Source organism: Esox lucius, chromosome 20 (genome assembly GCF_011004845.1).
Source record: "Esox lucius isolate fEsoLuc1 chromosome 20, fEsoLuc1.pri, whole genome shotgun sequence".
Taxonomy (NCBI): domain Eukaryota; kingdom Metazoa; phylum Chordata; class Actinopteri; order Esociformes; family Esocidae; genus Esox; species Esox lucius.
Genome location: NC_047588.1, coordinates 24,831,136 through 24,853,837, shown reverse-complemented (window position 1 = coordinate 24,853,837; position 22,702 = coordinate 24,831,136). Strand labels below are relative to the sequence as shown.

The 22,702-nt window shown below is 39.4% G+C and overlaps 1 protein-coding gene across 2 annotated transcripts; it reads right to left on the bottom strand.

Moving 5' to 3' along the window:
• Positions 1-1,247: 1,247 nt before the first annotated feature.
• si:dkeyp-84f3.5 (C2H2-type zinc finger protein) lies at positions 1,248-22,263 on the bottom strand. 2 transcript variants are annotated; one of them, XM_020041136.3, is made up of 3 exons: positions 21,885-22,263; positions 6,987-7,071; positions 1,248-4,395 (listed from the first exon to the last, which is right to left on the bottom strand). In XM_020041136.3, exon 3 carries the CDS (start codon positions 4,299-4,301, stop codon positions 2,151-2,153), a length of 2,151 nt encoding a protein of 716 aa, XP_019896695.1. In that variant the 5' UTR covers positions 4,302-4,395; positions 6,987-7,071; positions 21,885-22,263; the 3' UTR covers positions 1,248-2,150. The 2 variants fall into 2 exon arrangements, with proteins under 2 accessions (XP_019896695.1, XP_010883304.1); XM_010885002.4 differs by lacking the exon at positions 6,987-7,071.
• Positions 22,264-22,702: the final 439 nt, after the last annotated feature.

The window sequence follows — 22,702 nt, the reverse complement described above, 5'->3', positions numbered from 1 at the left end:
AGAGTCAGCACATTTTAGAAAATGTTCTAGTGACCCTAATGAGATTTCCATCCAGACAGAGCAAAGGCTATGCAATAACTTGCTCCATGACCCAAATAACTCTAAGATCAAGAATGACAGAATTCACATAAGCTTGCCTTTTCTTTAACCTCATCCCCAGTCTATTGCACACAGCACTTATAAACCCTAAGATAAACTACCGAAATTAACCTTTTTGGGAATGATCATACAATAATGGGACTGGTCTTTGATCAAATTGTACAACTGCAAGACCTGGCTCCAAATTGGGGCAAGACCAATCTGGACCCGTATGGGGGAGGGTTAAGGAGAAGATGCTGTGGAAGTTGATTGGTAGTTATGCCAATGCCTCTGGACCAGGAGCTGATCTGGTTCTTTTTATTTGATAATGAAGACCAAACTTCACCACTTGGTATACTACACTTTGAATTTGGGTAGGCATGTGTGGGAATGAGAGAACCTCATGGATAAAACCAAGCTGGATACAATTTTGGTACATGGGGTAAGGTAAAGTGTTTTTGTCCCTAATTTTCCCTCAGAATCAGTGTAGTCTCTCAGATGTTCGTACAAGCTATCCAGTTGTTAGAGATAAACATGGTACTCCACTTTGAGATCCGTACCCATAAAGCCAAAGTCTTTCTCCATTATTGATGTTAATGATTTATCTGAAAGTCTGATGCAAAAACATTTGTACCCAAAATGGTACTACTAGCTAGTGTTGTTAGCCTGTTCGCTAGTAGTGTCTTGTTTCCTAAGCTTTGCAAGGGACATAGCTTTCGCAAAACAATAGGTGCTGCTCCTAACTGACTATTTAAATCGCATATGTCAGTGTGTAATGACTGACTCATGAGCTGACAATCGTGGCTTTTCTATTTAAGCCACAAAGTTCTAAACCCGACAGTTTCTTTGTAGACAAGAAACTACCTCAACAAATTGGTATGTTATGCTATGGATCCTAAACATGATACTTCAATTTGTATGTACATAAAACACAGGCAGAAAAAGCATAATTTCAAAGTCAGAAAAATTAAATACATACTTGTCTTAACTGGGTTTCATAGCCCTAGTCAGTTTAGAACACATTGCATACTAACCCATACAACTGAGCAAAAATAAACAAGATGCATTTTAATGTTCATAATATGAGATTGCCATTTCCACATTATCACATGATTTATTATTAGTTAAAAACCCTGACTTGTGGGTAAAACAAAGGTCAATCAAGATGGTACGAATTGTATCTTTCAACTTTAATGGCACAAAATATCAATTGGAAACAATGCATATGCTCACGTTTGATAGGCAATAAAGGAATCAACAATATCATTTGAAAGATACTCATTTACATAAAATACAATACATACCGGCACGTGGCAGCATTCTGATCATGTGTTAACACATCAGTGGCCACTCAGAGGACAGAAATCTAGATAGTGGAACGATCATGTGAGAAATGCAAAGAAGTCTTTAACGATCTCACATGACAGGATTTTTTATCACGTCCAAGACTCCATGGTTTTACAGCACTGACTATTGCAAATGCTTAATAATTAAGTTATATAAAAAGAAATCCCAATAGAACTGCATTCAACACTTAATAGGTCCAAATCAATCTGCAAAAAAGTGAATATCCACTAGGGTTTTAGCACATTTTCAGATACTACCATCTTAAATATGCCTCAGAATATATAAGGACAAGATTACCGCGCTATGGCATTCCCAAGGATAAAGTCCAAGATTTAAGCAGACAACCAAATGTAAAAACATTGATACAAACAAACCTTAAATTCACATGATCGTACAAAATACATAACATTTTTATAATTCCCAGTTCTTAACAGTCGCCATCTTGATCTTTGCAGTGCTACAGTGTCATACATCATACTCAGGATCAGAAAGTCTTACCCACCCCTCACCCCTTTGTTTGTAGTTCCTCAATTTAAAGAAAAAATATATATAAATACTTTTGTTAAACTGCTTCATCAAAGAAAATAATCCTAATGTAATATCTGCACATAACTATGACTTTCACAATGAACTGACATTGGCATAGCTTTTTTGCAAATATGTGCTATGTGCAACAATCTTAAATTGAGCTTTGCCCCCAGAAGAAATCACACGTATCCTTTACATTATCCAAGGTTATCTGATCCATGAGAACTCTGGTGCTTCAGAAACTTCTGCAAAGAGGAAAAAGTCTCTGTACACTCAGTGCATTCGTAGAGCACTTCTGCTGGACCGCTCTTTTCACCCATATCAATGTCCCCCTGACCCTCCAAATCCTCTACATTGTCATGGTCAGTGTCCATGTCTGGATCATGATTAGAATCTGCAGTGGGAGATGACTGTCCTTCCATGTCCGTTTCTCCTCCTGACTGACTTGGGTGGTTCTCAAGATGGCGCTCTAGAGCAGAGGAACTCCGGAAGCGACTTGGACATCGAGGGCACTTAACCATTTCACTACCTGGTTCCCTTTTATGATAACGCAAGTGCCGTTGGTATACACAGAGCAGCCCAAACCTTTTCCCACATTCGTCACACTTGTAGTTCCCCCGTGCCTTAGGAGCAGTTGATGCTTCTCCCGGAGATCCAGTTTGCTGCTCTTCACCATTATCAATATAGAATTCTGCTCCAACATTGTCCAAAGACTTCTTGGGGTTTCTAGTGAAAGATGTGTTCTCTTCCAACAAATCAGAATTTAGCTGGGACCCACCTTCTGGTTTCGAATGCAATGCCAAGTACTTAAGACTTGGCTTCTTCTCCAATTCAGGTTTGTGATACATTGCTATATGCCTCCGGACATCACAGCGTTGTGGAAAATGTTTTCCACATAGAACACAAGTGTGTAGAGTCCCTTTGTGGTATCTATTGTGCCGAGACAAACTACTAGAGTGACTGAAAACACGGTGACAATGCTTGCATGGATGTACCTTAGCACCAGAGCCTTTTTTATAAAGTGGGGGCCTTCCGCCCTTCCTTGCTGGTGCCTGCGTTACAATGCACTCAATGCCAGAATACCTTCGGCGCCTTTTTACAACTCTTTGTGATTCAGATTCTTTCTTTAATTTGTCAATTTCTTCTTGTGTTTGATGGGTAAGATGGTGCTCCTTTAGATCTGTTAACTGCTGGAAGCGATCACCACACAAACCACAGCGGTAGGGTCTAAAAGAGGATGGTGTTTTGGAATCAGATTTGTCATTGTGGGTCTTCACATCAATAGCTGCATCACTGTTGTACTGTCTGGTCACCTCAGTAGGTGTGCCATTGTTGTATTGTCTGGTCAGTCTGGTCACATCCGTAGGGGTGCCGCTTCTGTACGGTTTGGTCACATCCGTAGGCGTACCACTTCTGTACGGTTTGTTCACATCAGTAGAGGTGCCACTGCTGTACTGTTTGGTCACATCCGTAGGGGTACTGTTACAGTACTCTATAGTATGTGATTGCTCATCTTTCAGAGATTGTTTTAAATTGGATGAAGTATTTACGAAGAGTGTTTTTTCTTTGGAATGACTGAGTAAATGGCTCTGCAAGTCAGAAAGCCAGAAAAAACACAACTTACACTTTTTACAGGGATATGTTTTATGTACAATGTTTTCTTGACCATTATCAGACTTTTTTCTGAGCCCAAGCAATCTATGCCGCTCTTTCTGATGTGCATACAAAGTCTCTCGTTTCAGAAACCTTTTTCCACAGTGACCACAGCAGTAAAATCTCTCATGGGCATGTTCTTGTAGATGTTTCCTTAATCTCTCTTTATCTTCAAATATTTTGCAACACAAAGTGCACTTAAAACCTTGCTCTAAATTTCGATACTGCTGATGTCGCTGTAAACTTAGCTGGTTGTTAAACAATTTTCCACATGTTTCACATCGGTACTGCTTTAGAGGAGAGATACTGCAGTACTGGGAGTGAGACAATGTGTTGACATGGAGATCAGTTTTTGCTGGCTTAGATATGAGTACAATCGGCTTGGAATTCTGATAAGATGAAGGAGTTGAAGATGACGGTTTGACAAAAGAAGGGATATTTGACTGCCCTGACCTGTCAACCACCATGAAAGTTCCATTTTCATGGAGAGCATACTCACGAGGACCTTGAAAACCATTGGGCAAACCAACAAGGGAAAATGAATCGGTTTGCTCATGAGTCCTGAGTCGTTGATGAATAGTCATGTGTTTTAATAAGTCGAGGTAGCGTCTGAATCCATCCCCACATTCTGCACAGATGAATGCATCTCCTTCTGGTTCCGAAGAGTTTACGTAATCCATTAGTGGGTGTTCCATAATCAAAGTTCAATACTTGACAAGGTCAGTTCCATTCGTCATTACCATAGGATAAGCACGTTGGTTTATAGAACTCTTGGAGTCTGGTCAACAACTGCAAAACAGAGAAGAGAAGTTAAAACTAATGTACATTTGAGCCAGGTCCTGACTAACCACAAAAAAATAAGAACAATTATGTATGTTACAAACCTACAAGTCCCATGTCTCAAGTCTTTTATATAAAATTTCAAATAGTTTACTAAGGCAGACACTTTTTGAAACAAAAGGAGTTCAGTCATTCAAATTAGATGGAAACAATCGACAAGTGTTACAAACGCCTACTAGCAAAGTTTCTAAAAGGAAGGCAAACTGTCACTTGGATCAAAACCTTTGTCTGTTTCCAATACCCTCAGGTCAACCATTTTAAGATGGTTGTGCCACACCCAGAAAGGATTGTCAGGGGATTAATTTAAGTCTTGCGTATATTGATACTGGATTACTTTCTGGGTCCATCCCTGTTAGGAATTAGATAGCAAAAGGTTCAGAAACAAAGAGCTCCACTGTTCTTTTTGAAAGAAAGAACATAGTCAAAGTCTCTCCAACAAATGCTAAATCATGATTTGTATGGATCACTGAAACTAATGTGTCTTGTCATCTAATGCATCAATTAGATAAATGGTAGATATGTAACAACTTATGTAGTATTTTTTTTGGGGGGGGGTAGGATTATGTTGAACCATTAAACATTTCAACTGGTAAGAAGCTGATGTGCTAATGTTTAATGATTAGCACCTTTTCTCTCTTCACTAAACCAGGGGTATTCAACACTGACTCTCAAAAAAGTTCCACTCTTTTTCGTTGCAACCCTCTGATCAGGGATTTACTTTTTTGTCCTGGGACACCAGGTCGGTGCAATTAATAATGAGGTAGAACAGAAAACCAGCAGGCTCTGGCCCTCGTAGAGTAAGAATTGAATACCCCTGCACTAAACCAACAACTGTTCCTACAACAATGCATCTGTCAACTGCTCACAATTAAACTAGGTCATTGAAATATTGGCTTTTGAATCCTGGTGGCAGATTAGGGGCCCATAAAGGCATTGCAATTGGCCAGTTGTCTGGGTTTGGAGGTTAATTCATTGAATATTGTTGACATGCCTCAGCGCGTTCTAGCGACTCCTTGGTGCCTCAATAATGGTAAAAAGATCAAGTGCATTCCGTCCAGCAAAGAAATCTAATCCAAGCAATGCAATAAAAACCGGAATGATCACATGGGAAGTGCATACTGTCCCTTGCACAGTTTTCAGATGCCTAAACAATTCACTCATTCTTAATTCCAAATGGTACACTGACATTGTTTTAAAATATCAAAAGAGAACAACTCAAATTACTGTAATTTGTATTGACAGAAAAATCTAAAATAAAATGTGGTTTGCTAATTTATTCCATCCCCACACAGTAATATTTGTTAAAAAGTCACCTTTCGTTGCAATTTAGCTTTTAGTCTTTTGGGGCCTCATTCTGATTTGCTCCAAGTTGTTCAGAAGACAGTTGTGAACAGCAATTTTCAAACAGTGACAACAATTCTTAATAGGATTTTCTCCCATTTCCCCACAGTTTTTCAGCAGACTGAAGCAGGTACTCTTGCAGGATTTCCTTTTATTTAACTTCATCCATTCTTCCTTCAACACAGAGTTTTGGCTAAAAAGCGCCACCTGAACACCAACCACTGGCAATCTCTAGAAGCACTTTCAGATGGTACGTTTTGAGCAAGTCCTTTTAGTGTTATGCAGTGCTCTTTGTTGACTGGTTCACCATTGCTCTACTCCCAGCTTGTGATCTCTGTAGCTCTCTCAGTGGTTGCTGGCCACTGCAGCTTCTCTCATAAATTTCCTTGTTTGAGTGCTGAGATGAGGGACAGCCTTAACTTGGCAGTCCCTGGACGATATGGTGCAACTTTGATTATTGATCCAACTATGGTCACTGTAATCCAAATTATTTTCCTATTCAATGCATTTGTATTACTTTAACATTCTCTTAGATCTTTAATTTCTGACTCACAGCCTCAAATAGGTGTGAGTTATCTAGAAAACGTGACATTAATGGTTCCTAGGTGGTGGCCAATGGTAAAAGAACCATGTCTTTTACCCAGGTAAACCGGGAATATCCATAGTACACCAATCAGCCATGACATTATGACCACTGACAGGAAGCGAATAGCACAGAATCTCATTATCATGGTACCGGTCAGTAGGTGCGATATATTAGGCAGCAAGTGAACATTCTGTCCTTAAAGTTGATGTGTTAGAAGCAGGAAAAATGGCCAAGCGTAAGGATCTCAGTGACTTTGACAAGGGCCAAATTGTGATGGCTAGATGACTGGGTCAGAGCATCCCCAAAACTGCAGCCCTTGTGGGGTGTTCTCGGTCTGTAGTGGTCAATACCTATCGAAAGGAAGGGTGGAAAAATGAACCAGCGACAGGGTCGTACGCGGCACATGAGCATCAAAACTGGTCCATGGAGCAATGGAAGAAGGTGGCCTGGTTTGATCAATCACATTTCCTTTTACATCATGTGGATGGCCGGGGTGCGTGTGCATCGCCTACCCGAAGAACACAATGACATCAGGCTGCACTATGGGAAAGGCTGCTCGGAAACCTTGGGTCCTGCCATTCACGTGGATGTTACTTTGACCCATACCACCTACCTAAGCACTGTTGCAGACGATGGGCACCTTTTCATGGCAATGGTATTCCCTGATGCATTGGCCTCTTTCAGCAGGATAACGTGCCCTGCCACAAAGCAAAAATGGTTCAGGAATGGTTTGAGGAACACAATGAGTTCAAGGTGTTGACTTGGCCTCCAAATTCCCCAGATCTCAATCCAATCAAGCATATTTGGGATGTGCTGGACAAACAAGTTCGATTCATGGAAGCCCCACCTCGAAACGTATAGGACTTGAAGGATCTAATGCTCACATCTTGGTGTCAGATACCACAGCATACCTTCAGAGGTCTAGTGGAGTCTATGCCTCGACGGGTCAGGGGCTGTTTTGGTGGCAAAAGTACAAAATATTAGTAACTAACCCTAACCCAAAAAGTGGTCATAATGTTATGGCTGATCGGTGTGTATGAGGTTGAATACCATAGCAAGCAGTATAGTAAATATATATGTCAAATATTTCCCAACATAAATCCAAATCCTTGCTGGTGGCCTCATGCTGTCAAAATAACCAATAAATGCAGACAAAACCATGGAAGTGGATGACTTCCTTGAAATTGAGGACTCATTGTCACCCAGAATCTAAGATGGGAAAATAAGACCGCAATCACCAAAAAGGCACAAGCAGATGCACCACTTGTGGCAACAAAGAAAATTTAGTTGTAGAGTGATCCTCAATCCTACAAGCATCTGGTTTAAATCAGACTGCAACAAAGGTAAACTGCAACACATTAAGCATGCTACAGAAATTATCATCAACTGCCATCTGCCCTCCATCGTGGTCCTACATGATTCTACGGTCAGAAAGCATGCAGGTAAGATCATTTTTGAACCATTCAAACCAAAAAGGATCCTCTAGCACATGGAGGGCAATTGGACACAGGTCAATCAAGTATGGTCTTCAGTAACCAGCCAACTGTCACACAGACTAAAAGGACTAGACTTTCCACATCAAGACACAGGATAATTGCAAATTAAACACTGGTCCTTGCTACTCCCAAAACTTGGTTCATCTAGATAAATCCATAGACCATCACAAGTAAAACTGTGTAAATGTATTTAGTGAGATTAAATGCAATTGCTCTCCTTACCATGCCCACTTTAATTCACAGACACTTTTCAGATGAATTTCTTGAAAAGGAACAACAGTTGTACAGTAAATACAATGTGGTTAATCAAGATCAGACACCTGTAAATGAGAAATGAGACAAGTAGTGGGGCAGCCAAGATTATTAGCTTTTTTTGGCTCTATACTCCAAGGTTTCCGACAAAGGAGCCATTTCCTGTGGCACACATACAGAATGTGCTCGAGCCATAACACCTCCTCCACCTGATATTACTCATTATGGGGTATGCTGGGTACATCACTTCTCTTGCCATATTTCTAGTATGGTTAACTTTGTTGCATTTGTCCACAACCCATATTTAAGGAGCGGTGCTGGCTCTTCTGTACTGTAAGCTATCCATCCTGGTTTTAAAGCCAACTTAGGGTTTCCATCTTGAAGTGCAGCCACTATAGTTGTGCTGGTGAAATCTTCTGTTGACTGTAGTGGCTGAAAAAACCATTTCAAACTGTTGTTTTTGGTAAGCTTAATGTTTTGACCAGATATATATTTTTTTCCTCTACATATTTAGGCATTATAATGGCTTCCTTGACTTTAAATGTGAACTATTTTGTCCACGTGTTGACAGCTACCAATGGCAGACTCCAAAGGAAAACACGAAGCTTAACATTAACAGGTCTTTTAGCCCTGCAGAAATGTGACAAAACACACCAGACAATCAGAAACAAAATCAACTGTCCCAGTACTTTTGGTTCCATGAAATAGGGGGACTATGTATGGTCTTGTCATTTCAAAATGGTGAAACCAATGTGTACTCAAAAAACAGACTCTATACTTAAACATTAACTTAATTGTTTGGGACAAACAGAAGTTAGACTTTTTATTTGAGGTGCTGGCTCAAACCAGATAATACTTCAAGGAGTAAATATACTTCAGTTTTAAAATGTACCCACTTATTTCATACTTTAGTATATTTATAATACATGATGGTAAAAATCATGTTAGTACACAAAGTCCTAACTTTAGGACTCCTATATTTTTTCGCCTAATTCCTGATGTCCACCAGATACGTCAAAATTTAGTGTACGTTATTTTTGTCGGACGCACATTTGCTGTCGCACGGTATACGCATGGAAGCAGGGAGGAGATTATTTTTGCAGTCTCTAGAGAACCTGCTCTATTAGACTAAAGTGCACAGGGTCTATTGCCACTGGGACATATCTGCGCAGTTGAATGAGATAACCTGCTATAATTGTGGAAAACAGGTGCAGAAGATTCAGCTAAGTTAGAACAGAATGGTTCACATTGTGCAGTAGTTCGATACAATGCTAGCTAACAACAACAGTCAGCTATCTACTTAATTCTTTTTTGAGTTGGTTAGGTAGGCTACTGTAGCCACTTGAATTGTTTTATTTAGCAGATTATCAAATTTATCTTGATCAATGTACAAACTCGATTCCAAAAAAGTTGGGACACTTTACAAATTGTGAGTAAAAAAGGAATGGAATAATTTACAAATCTCAAACTTATATTTAAATCACAATAGAATATAGATAACATATCGAATGTTGAAAGTGAGACATTTTGTCATGTCATGCCAAATATTGGCTCATTTGGGATTTCATGAGAGCTACACATTCCAAAAAAGTTGGGACAGGTAGCAATAAGAGGCCGGAAAAGTTAAATGTACAGATAAGGATGACCAATTTACAACTTATTATGTCAATTGGCAACATGATTGGGTATAAAAAGAGCCTCTCAGAGTGTCAGTGTCTCTCAGAAGTCAAGATGGGCAGAGGATCACCAATTGCCCCAAAGCGGTGGATAAAAATAGTGGAGCAATATCAGAAAGGAGTTTCTCAGAGAAAAATTTCAAAGAGTTTCAAGTTATCATCTACAGTGCATAATATAATCCAAAGATTCAGAGAATCTGGAACAACCTCTGAGCGTAAGGGTCAAGGCTGCAAAACCATACTGGATGGCCATGATCTTCGGGCCCTCAGACGGCACTGCATCACATACAGGAATGATACTGTAATGGAAATCACAACATGGGCTCAGGAATACTTCCAGAAAACATTGTCGGTGAACACAATCCACCGTGCCATTCGCCGTTGCTGGTTAAAACTCTATAGGTCAAAAAAGAAGCCGTATCTAAACAGGATCCAGAAGCGCAGGCGTTTTCTCTGGGCCAAGGATCATTTAAAATGGACTGTGGCAAAGTGGAAAAGTGTTCTGTGGTCAGACGAATCAAAATTTGAAGTTTATTTTGGAAAACTGGGACGCCATGTCATCCGGACTAAAGAGGACAAGGACAACCCAAGTTGTTATCATCGCTCAGTTCAGAAGCCTGCATCTCTGATGGTATGGGGTTGCATGACTGCGTGTGGCATGGGCAGCCTACACATCTGGAAAGGCACCATCAATGCAGACAGTTATATCCAAGTTCTAGAACAACATATGCTCCCATACATACAGCGTCTCTTTCAGGGAAGACCTTGCATTTTCCAACATGACAATGCCAGACCACATATTGCATCAATTAGAATGTCATGGCTGCATAGAAGAAGGATCCGGGTACTGAAATGGTCAGCCTGCAGTCCAGATCTTTCACCCATAGAAAACATTTGGCGCATCATAAAGAGGAAGGTGCGACAAAGAAGACCTAAGACAGTTGAGCAACTAGAAGCCTGTATTAGAGAAGAACGGGACAACATTCCTATTCATAAACTTGAGCAACTTGTCTCCTCAGTCCCCAGAAGTTTACAGTCTGTTATAAAAAGAAGAGGGGATGCCACACAGTGGCAAACATGGCCTTGTCCCAACTTTTTTGAGATGCCATGAAATTTAAAATCAACTTATTTTTCCCTTAAAGTGATACATTTTCTCAGTTTAAACATTTGATATGTCATCCATGTTGTATTCTGAATAAAATATTGAAATTTGAAACTTCCACATCATTGCATTCTGTTTTTATTCACAATTGTACAGTGTCCCAACTTTTTTGGAATCGGGTTTGTAGATTTGACATTGTAAATAATATAACGTTTGATAAACCTGGCGTTTTTTATGGTCATGCTATGTGCCACTCGTTGCAATGTACTCCTTTCATTGGGAACTTGAACTTCTGTTTTACCATTGCAACAGTAAAACCACACACAAGTTGACATTATTGAACACTTGTTACACCAAACGCACTGCAATGCAACATCGCATTTGAAACATACCTCTTCGAATTGCTTCATTGAAGATTAATGACTTTGGGCGCAACGCAATGAGTTTGACGTATCTGGAGGACATTAGGCAAAAGAGTATTTCACAAAGCATTTTAAAACCAGCTCCTAAATCTGTGAAAAGTAAGATCTAAGTGACTAAGTCCAAATCACAAACAATCCTAGAAGGGATCCTGCCGGGAATACGCCTCATAATCAGGTTCACGTTTTAGAAACATTTAATGATATTGAGCTTTTAAAAGGGTATCACCTTAATAACAAAGGTTTCATGATCATAGTAGAGCTAGTCAATGATGCTGTCACTTCACCAACAAACAACCCAGTAACACCAGAGATCAAGTTTATGACAACACTGCTACTTGGCTACAGGGAAAATGCAGCACAGATAAGCTACGTATATCTCAATCATCTGTCAGTAGAATATTAAATATCCAGACCCCATATCGTCTGACAAATCATTAGGTTTCCTCACTCGCCAACTAAAAAGAAACAAAGCCAACTTCATGGCCATGGCTGGGCCAACCGGTGTAGTTGGTGCTATAGGTGGGACACATAATTGCACTAATTATTTCACCATCGAAAGAAGAACACACATTTCTTTACGACCTGCCAGACATAAAAGAAAACATGGCAATAAAGAAGAAAAAATTAACTGACCCCTGTTCCAAAGTCTGCATACCCTTAATTCTTAATACTGTGTATTGTCCCCTTTAGCATCAATGACAGGGCTTTTGTAATATTTGTATATGAGTCCCAGGTGGTATAGCTGCCCATTCATCTTGGCAAAATGCCTCCAGGTCATGCAATGCCTTTGGTCATCTTGCATGAACCGCACGCTTGAGATCTCCCCAAGGTGGCTCGATGATAAAAGTCAGGAGACTATGAACCTTCACCTTTTTCTGCCGTAACCACTGGAGGGTCAACTTGGCCTTATGCTTAGGGTCATTTTCGTGCTGGAAAGTCCAAGAGCGTCCCATGCGCATCGTTCGTGCAGAAGAATGCAAATTGTCTGCCAGTATTTTCCGATAACATGCTCCATTCATCTTGCCATCAATTTTCACAAGATTCCCTGTGCTTTTAGAGCTCACACACCACCAAAACATCAGTGAGCCTCCACCATGCGTCACGGTGGGGATGGTATTCTGTTCATTATCGCGTTGCTGACCCCTCTCCAAACATAGCACTTATGGTTGTGACCATAAAGCTCTATTTCGGTCTCATTACTCAAAATTTGTGTGCTAGAAGCTGTGAGGTGTGTCAAGGTGTTGTTGGGCATATTGTAACCAGGCTTTTTGTGGTATTGGCACAGTAACAGCTTCTTTCTGGAAACTCTACCATGCAGCTCATTTTTGTTCAAGTATTGTTGTATTGTGCTCCTTGAAACAAGCACACAGTCTTTTTCCAGAGCAGCCTGTATTTCACCTTAGGTTACCTGTGGGTTTTTCTTTGTTTCCTGAACAATTCTTCTGGCAGTTGTGGCTGAAATCTTTCTTGGTCTACCTGACCTTGGCTTGGCATCAGGAGATCCCCGAATGTTTCACTTATTAAGAAGTGATTCAACAGTACTGACTGGCATTTGCAAGGCTTTGGATATCTTTTTATATCCTTTTCCATCTTTATAAAGTTCCATTACCTAACATACTCATTGACTGTTTATACACATACACTAATTTTCACCTGTGTCTCCTTGTGTGTCTGTAACACAAACATTCAAGGGTCTGCAAACTTTTGATCAAGGCCATTTGGGTGATCGGTTATCATTATGATTTAAAAAGGAGCCAAACAACTGTGATAAATGGCTTCAAGTTGTTTTTGCACAAGTCAGTCATATTTTCTAAATCAATGCCAGAATTTCTACCAGGATATGCAAACTTATGAGCCCAACTGTGTCTTGACAAGTCAGTACATGATTCTTTGATTCCTACATTTTTATTTGAATATCTTTATTTCAATATGGCAACATGACATAAGCTTGTTCATGGAACACAACATCATCCTTAGTAACGGGGTCAACGCCGCCCTCTCTTAGCTTAAGACTTCTCCCTATTCTTCAGTGAAAGTTGGTCTCAGCATCTTTATGAATAGTTAAGAGGAAACTCTTGGCGAGAAACTTTTAGTGCTGTTCAGGAGCCCTCCTAGTGGTAAGATAAAATGTTTTGTGAATATGGCCCCTGGACTATTTTTGTTAGAATACTTTTTCAATGTTAGTTTGAGTTAACACTGCAATTGCTAGCGAAGAATTCTGCTTCAAGCTAGCAAGTGGCACCAAGATATAGTCCCACATACACAACATGGTTTATTAAAAGTTTCAGCTTCATTGTTGGTGCCTACAAACATACTTAACATGGAAGAAAATATACCTCAAGGATTCAGAAATATTGCCTAACCAGCTATGGCAATGGTACAAACAAAGCAAACACCATTGCATTTAATGAGCAGTTAAATTTATAGTTTGATAAAGGCCGCACCTTACACCAATGTTTGAAAATTGCAATATTTGTCAAAGAAATCACAATTCTATATTTTATCAAAATCGTGCAGCTGTACTCAGACAATATTGCAAATATGTAGTATATTTGAAATACAGCAGGGGTATAGTTTAGGTGGATTAAAATTGTCTTTCCAATCATGTATTCAAAGTATACTAAAGTACAACTGGGAAAGAGGCTTGAAAGATATTCACACTTGCCAGAGCTGGTTTTCGTTTATACCCATTCAGCATAGTTCACACCCTCTTAGGCCTTAACCCCACCCAGCTATTTAAGTATTCAAATCCAAACACTCTGGCCTTGTGCTAAACTGGTCTGGTTGGTCACTAATAAACACATACTATATCAAACCAAATAAAATTTTCGTTTATTCACATGCATTTGATACATCAAGTATAAACAGTACAGTGAAAGGTAAAGTGGCTTAGCAGCAGGATTCATTATAAATAGTAGCAGCATTGTAAGTGCAGATATTTTGAGAGTCCAAGAGGACAGCCACTGAGCTGTTTAGCAGTCTTACTGTACTGACGGACTGGGTGTTCCACATTGTGCATTAGCAAGGGATCTTCACGTGCAACTTGTGCTTGCTGGTTCTCATTTGGATGGGGAGCAATATACCATTCTCCTTATAGTGGAGAAAAGTCAGAAATGTTATGCTGGTGCTGAAAGAAATTCAAGAGAAAGACAGTTTAGGATAAAGAGTAGGCTTACCCAGTTAACACGATTAGTGAATGGCCCAATTTTTTTAGTCTACCCATTATAGCTTGTAAAAATCACACACAGACTTGGATGACTGCTCAATTCGTTAGCTAACTCACTTTTGTGTAGACAATGTAAACATAATAGCTGGTCATAAAAACACACCTTGATGAAAGATGGGTCAATCAGGTAGCTAATTATCAAAGTGACTTGCTCACTTTTGTGAACACAATGTAAACAAAATCAGGGCATAACCACTACTTCCCTCAAACACATCTAACTATCTGCATTGTTACAGTATTAATTACTAAAGTATAGCTAATCATCATGTAAAAGCTAGATACCCAACAAACAAGGTAGAAATGTTAGCTAGCTGATAGGTTAGCATCATAACCTAGCTGGCTAATGTTAACAGTAATGTGAGTAGCTATAGCTAGATAACTAGAATTTCACAACTTTGACAACTATCTAAAAAGAAACATCTGTAAGTTAGCAAACATTTGACTTACCCGTACACATGAAGGAATGTTTTGCGTCAGAATGTTCTCAGATGACATAAAAAGCCCTTTGTTGTTTGTGTTTGGTCTCTTGACTTCATTTACAATGCTGTGTTTCCATTACTGTTCACACTCAAGGTATTCAATACTCCAAGAATCTGTGAAAGTTGCTTTATACAAGTCGAGCCAGTGTGTGCAAGACCAGCCAGCGTGTACAAGACCAGCCAGCGTTTGCAATGTCTCGTTCTCTGACAATGTTTGGAACAGTATCAAAGTCTGGGATTTCCTCATTGTTGACAGATTCATACTCCTTGTCAGAAAGGGTGATGGCATCATTTTCCTCCAAAAAGTTACTTTTTCCCACTCAGATTTGTTGACAAACCAGCTAAATTCAAGGCAATGATGTGGTTGACAGCTCTAGCAATGCATTTGCAATTATCCATGTTTGAAAATCCTGGTGTCGTAATGATTATTGACCAAGTAGTTGTGTTATGACAGAAGACATTGACTTGGCAGACCAATCAGAACACAGTATGTCAGCATGTCCAGACCCTTCATTATCTCAGCCTATAATGCCTAGCAGGAAAAGTCCTGCATTTTTCGCTGGTTAAACAAGGGTTTGCATTTAAAATTGTATTCATATTTACACTTCATATACTAGTTTGTTATTATGTCACATGGAAGTTCACATCTTCAAGAAGGCATTTCTGCAACAACAAAAAATGCCCCAGAACATGTTTTTCTTCTTACAAACAACATGCGACAGAAACCCCTGTTCCTAATTTCTATCACATATGTTCAAGACTGTTGGAAAAGCATTCCAGATTATCATGAAGCTGATTGAGAGACTTTTAACTGAAACTGCAAATATTAACAGAAATTGTAATGAATTTAGATGCCTCAACATATCTGCTGTGGAGAAATATAGAACTCACCAAATTTGACACAAATGGGTTAATTCATCAGTAACATTGTGAATGATTAGCTAGCCGAAGCTGCTCAACTACTAACACAAACTCAACATACTCAAGCAGAACACCGTTTTGGTGAAAAACGTAATGTTAATGCATGGCTGAGTTTATCTCAATTAAAAACGTAACTCCATGAACATATATTATAATGAATGACGAATTTGTATTATATTAACTTTCTGTGCTGAGCACTTTATCATTTGTCGTCATGGCTACAACACATTCGCTTTAAATGCTCATGCATTAGAGTCCTGCCATGAGAAGTCATTGTTGCAAATTTGTTCTGCATTTGCAACAAACTGTTTTGTTGAATTCTAAAACGTAGTGGTCCCATACAGTGGGCTACTTTTGACATTTTGGTCGTACGCGTCTTCCCTCCATTGTAGCCTTCGTCTTCTTTAAAAATATATATTATTTGCTGCATCTTATGTAGACCTAACTAATTAATGACATTTGTTGCCAACAATTTTGATTATTCGACGTTATCAATTTTTATGGATTAGTTGTTGCAGCCCTAGCGGAAGTTACATTGATTTTAAAAGGATACAATATTTTTTCATTTACTTCAAATAAAAGACTCATTTAATTCTGGAATTGATGCATTTCTGATTAATCATAGCAATCAACAGATTGATCGATTATCAAAGTAGTTGTTAGTTGCAGAACTCTACGATTCAGATAATTTTAATACTAATTACACTATTCAGTAACCCCACATGCCTTGTGGATGGGGGCATTTTTGTTCTGGAAGAGACCCAATAACGAACCGTCATTACAAGTCACTTATGCCTTGTGTCCACTTGTTTGACCCAGAAGTCCAGAAATGTTTCTGCTTCCACTGACACAGGCCAGCGCCAGTCGGCCACTAGGCCGTGCCCGAGTTGCCTGGCTCTCACTTGGTGCAAAGGCCTGGACTTTAGGATTTAGGGCGGGGTTTGCGGGTTGACGCGTTACATGCAGCAAAAACACAGCATATTGTGCTATTCAAATTGCGATGTGTATCATTTGCTTAGTCTTTAGGATTCTCGTAATGGTTTTCAAACGATCAAACAAACAGAGCCCTGATAAAATAAAGTGAAGCAACAGTACAGGGAAGCAAATACTCAGCCGAGAGAGCCGGGACAGCCGAGAGAGCCGGGACAGCCGAGAGAGCCGGGACAGCCGAGAGAGCCGGGACAGCCGAGAGAGCCGAGAGGCCACTGACTCAATAGAAAAACGGAGCGCAGAGACCGACACGTACCCTGCAGAACATATTACCTAAATTCTCCAAAATCCTTCTATTAAAAGGTAGATTGTTTTGACAAAATACATATTAAACTAAATAATAAACACTGGCTTACAGCTGCAGTATCACGAGAATAGGTGAAAAAGGAGCCAGTTGCAGGAGTTTGAGGAAGAAATGTTTTATTACTGAAGTTCAAACGCAGTAATATTTATAAAAGAAACTGAGCATGGCGTTATTGTTCATTTAATTTTACTACCTGAAAAATATTGCCTTTTATTTTTTGTAACTGGAAAACCAAATTGAGTTAAAAGTTTACTCCTCCCTCCCCATCGGAGCCCCTCCTAAAGTCCTAGTGGAACCAGGAAAGTCTAGAGCCAACATTAGCATAAATCACCGGTGTAGCCCAAGTACCGGGGTAAAGCACAAGTGGAAATGCGGCATGAGGATTTTTCATTTTGCTGGACTCATTGATCAGAATGTGCTTCTGTCCCAATGTCCAATAGAGAATGAATATTAAAAATATCACATTTGACAGCCTATAAGATAATCTAAAATGTAAAACTTGGAGGTTACTACAATTCTAAAGATGGTCTCATTGTTGAATGAGCCTATCAATACTAACTCCTGAGATCGCGAAAACAGGTTGGGGACTTTCACTGACTGACTGAAGAGCTTTGTCATTTAGGAGAGGAATTTCATAGCTACTTTTGTCTGGACCAAGGCCAATACAATCAACTTTTCCAGATGGTAAAACCACCGACCAAAATGGACACCAAGTAGCACAAACGCCCAGTCATTTGTCTCCAGTAAGAAAACTGTAATTGATATGCAGTGTTTAATGCCGTAACTGAAATTAGGAACTACATCTAAAGTAAAGGGCTTGTAACAAAGCCCATGTTATGTAAACGGCTTTCACAACCTTTATTCCATTGAGTTTTCATGAGAAATGGGACTGATAGAGGGATGAAGTCTATTAAGACAAAAAACAACATGGTTATGTTAGCAAGCTGCTAGCTAGCCAATAATTGGTAGCCTACGTAGGTAGCTAACTTGACACACAATATGTTCAGCGAAAATGATTCTCTCCATTTTATAAAAAGCAGCATGCAGCAACTGTGTGGAATCAATGCATTCTCAGTAACTGCATAGCTGCACAAAGTGTTCTGCAAGCTTTCTGCTTTGATGCTGTAGGTGTGATCGAGGTGCAGGTCTTCTTTCGCTTCTTTGCAATTTTCGTAGTGTATGCTGTAGTAGACAAGTGATAAATTGGCAGCTTGACATCCTGGTAGCTAGCGGCCATTGTAGTTTCATACAGTAAGCAAACTTCGCTCCCTATGGTGTACTAATGCCATGTATATTATACAGGTAAGATGCACGTTCGCAAAATAAGCCAAGGAGGAAAGCCTGCCTCGCAGGTGTTTGGCTGGATTGCTGGAAAATAATTGGCTGGAAAGAAGCGGCAGGTTCCAAAAATGTAAAATGGACATTTCTCTGGCACTGAACTGTCTGTGTTGCTAAAAAACTCTTAGAAGGCCTCATTAGCTGTATCTTTAAAGAGGACAAAGTCTGAGTTTTTCTTTTACTGAACAAATCCTATCCAGTGGAGCTTTAACTAGAAAGCCTTAATTTTCCTCAACGGGAGACCTGAAGGATATAGGAGGGTCCTCAACTCTGGGTTGTCGTTTATGTTCGCCATATTTATTTGAGGCTGCATTACATGTGCTAGGCTACTTCAGTTCAGTTCCACGGTCTGGCTCAGGGGGGAAACTGAGTTAAACTCTAGTAGTGTTGACTCCTGTAATGGCCTCTTAACTGGACTCCCCCAAAATACTGTAAAACAGCTGCAGATCATTCAGAATGCTGCTACTAGAATGTTAACCAGGACCAAGAGAACAGAGCACAGCACTCCGGTTCTTAAATCTTTGCACTGGCTTCCAGTCAGTTACAGAATAGATTTTGAAGTGGTGCTTTTAGTCTATAAATCACTGAATGGTTTAGGCACCAAATACATTTCTGATATGTTTGAAGAATATAAACTGAACAGGGCTCTTAGATCCATGAACACAGGTCAGCTTATAGAGCCCAGAGTCCAAACTAAACATGGTCAAGCAGTGTTTAGCAATTACGCTGCACACAACTGGAATAAACTACCAGAAGGTCTTTGACATGCCCCAAAAGTATACATTTTTTTAATCCAGGTAAAAACTTTTTTCACACGCCTATGACTGAGCCCTTAAAAATGTTACCTGTATTGTTAAAACTATACTATATTAATTCAGATCACAGTGCGTACCGAACATCCTGTACTAAACGGTAAGGTACGGATACGTGTACCATTATACCTAGTATCTACATTTGCTAGGATTTCTGGAACTTGTGGAATTGACTTAGCCCTTAAATTTTTTATGAACACATTTTATGAACAAACACAAGAATTAGATGGTTCTGGATTATATCGCAAAATTCTAATTCACCTACAGCAGTACACCCCACGAACCAATTGCTGTAGACAGCTGATCAAAAGCATAGTGGACATTTTGATCTAGAAACTTGTTTCCAGGTACTCTCAATCTCAATTTAGGGGAATCTACAACATAATGCAGGGGTGTCCAAACAGTTCCACGGAGGGCCGAGTGTCTGTAGGTTCTCTCTCACCTTTTACTTGAGTGACTGATTAGGTTACTAATTGGTTAGTTTCTACCCTCACCTGGTTGTTTAGGTGTGAACTGGGAACCAATTTATAGGAAAAAACTAAAACCTGCAGACACTCGGCCCTCCATGGAACTGTTTGGACACCCCTGACATAATGTTAAATTAAACAAGCTGTTTGTTAGCCTCTCTCCAGCTAGTTCTCAGTATCAGTATCTCACATCATTAGCTTTAGCTTGCTGATTAAAGTGGTGGGTTCAAAATGTAGCATTCCAAATCCTGTCAATATTTGTTTATTAGGAACATTTAAATCAGCAATCCTGGCATGACTTTCCATCTCTAAGTAACCACAATTAAGCTCTATGGCTCGATGGTTGAGCAAGAATTTTGCGCCAAAACAATAATTTGAAATAGGAAACATGCTCCTTGTGCTTGATGGCAAGGTCTAGGCCTCTTAGAAGCACAGAACAACTGGAATCTGTAATCTTGATATTACCGTCTCTGGTTACCACAATTGACATCTTGTTTCTCTAGAGTGCAGCCAGTGTTTTGCATCCGTTTTGGCTGCATGTACTGTCACTTTCGAGACTATGGAACTCTCTTTTTCACTACTTCGCTTGACTGACGGGGGAGGATTTTGGTCTGTTTAAGCTAGCTACTACATGTTAGTTTCTGCCCCATTAACAAAGAATCTGACGCTCTTACTAATGATACCAATACGGAAAAACCATTGCGGTAAAGATACCAATGTGGTAAAACTCACAAAGGGAAACAAAAAAATTACAATCACAAAATAGATTTTAATTCTAAAAGGGAAACATTCATAATGTTCAAAACAAACACCTTTAGGCTGTCAAGTTTTTTTTTTTTACTAATAAGGATACATTAACCTACATTTGATATCCCTAATTTTAACCTACCCACCTGATACGAGTATAAATACTGAAAATACTGTCCTTGCCTCTTTGTTTTAACAACATTTACATTTAAGTCATACAGCAGACCCACTTATCTAGAGTGAATTACATAAGTAAATGCATAGCTTTTGGACCATCATTTTGTTTATACTGTTTTCATTTTCTTTTTAATCCTTTGATGAATGTGTTATAATTATGCTGTTAAAATTCGGCAATTACATTCTGAAAAAAGAACTACATTACAAAATGCCAGAGATGTCTATTTAAAACACCATTTAAAAAATGGCAACATTACAAATTCGTTTGTATGTCATGGAGAATATTTTTTATCTCAGCTACTACAAGGCATATTATTACTGAGTAACGTTCCACAAGCATCACCTGAAACATTTCTGAGCCTGGAGGCAGGTGTCCAAATACATGGAACAATCTACAGTGCCAGAGAAAAGAATAACGATAACCGCGTAAGCCACAATAGGGACTCAAAATTGGCTCTCTCTGGGCACTATGTTTTAGCACTAAAAACTAAAGCATATCGGTATGGGACGCCATAAATCAGCTGGCTAGCTGTAAAGACCATTCACTAAAATACACTAGTGGCCATTTTGAATAAGTTAGCTACTTTAGCTAGCTAGCTAGCTAAAGTTACAAGAAATAATCATATTCAGACAGGGTTAACTCGGTGTCTCTTAACGACCTTGTAATGTATGAATTATTGCATTTTATACACGCATTTAACTTGAATAGCTTTTTGGCAGCCGGCTCAAAGACCACAAGGAGTCAAATTCACTGCGTCTGTACAGGACTATTAAACCAGCAGATATGACAGCTGCCTTGATAATGATACCATCAAAATGTCGACTGCAAAAGCTGTACTATAACTTCTTTTATTCGAAATACCTACATCGCATATAACGCATGTGAGAAATTGCTTCTATACATCTGTAGATGTAAAACCTATATATAGAGTTAACATTGCTTCGCTTTTGTTTAGTCAGCTCCGCTATGTACGATGCCACCACTAAAACCAACTAGCGTAGATAACAAGAGGCCTACCAGACGTTTTACAAAGCTAACTAGCAACGTTCAGTAACGTGCTAGCTACCACTTCTACTGAATCGAACTCTCGAAGGTACTTACCAAATGTATCATGTCCGTTTCCTATCGACGATTTTGCCATTCTTTTTTCGCTCCACTATATCACGAATCGTATTGTATCCACCATCATATGACGGCACCCAGTACAGGCTTGATGATAATCTAACTAACTACCTACACTGTAACTAAGAGAATCCGGGGAGGTGAAATGGGTGGAGAAACTAGAATGAAAGATCAGGGTTACGTTCAGTTGCAAAACGTTCTCGATAGTTGCAGACAAGAAGTACCATGAAAAGAGAACAGATACCGCATAAAGGAAGAGACGTGTATCATACCGTTCTTCTTCTGAAATTTTTATATGGCCGTTAACAACCAACGTCTCCGGTGCATTACTGCCACCAACTGGTCTGGAGTGTGGACCAGAGATTATGAAGGCCTATATCCTAGCGAACAACCCTGATTCCCTTCAGAAAATGAACACACAATTAAACACTAAATGACCTGAATTTTTTGCCAACTATAGTCTTACATCAAACTCTACCACTCCATACCTCCTTAATATTATGAACATTCTCTCCCGTTCACTCCGCTTATGGCATTGAAATTGAAAATGTTCTACGGTTTCTGATTTCTCTACACAGTGATCACAATTTCCTGTGTCATGTTTACTTAGCTAACGTCCCATTATCAGCCACCCCCAATTATAGGCCATTGCTAGCGATTGGAGGACAAAATCATCTCGAGCGGAAAATGTAAATGAGCTGGAAATTATGTTTAACAAGTGAATATACAGTTGTACCTATCGTATCACACATTTTAATCTTAATATATGTAAGTTAAGTTGACTTTTGAGAGTTTTT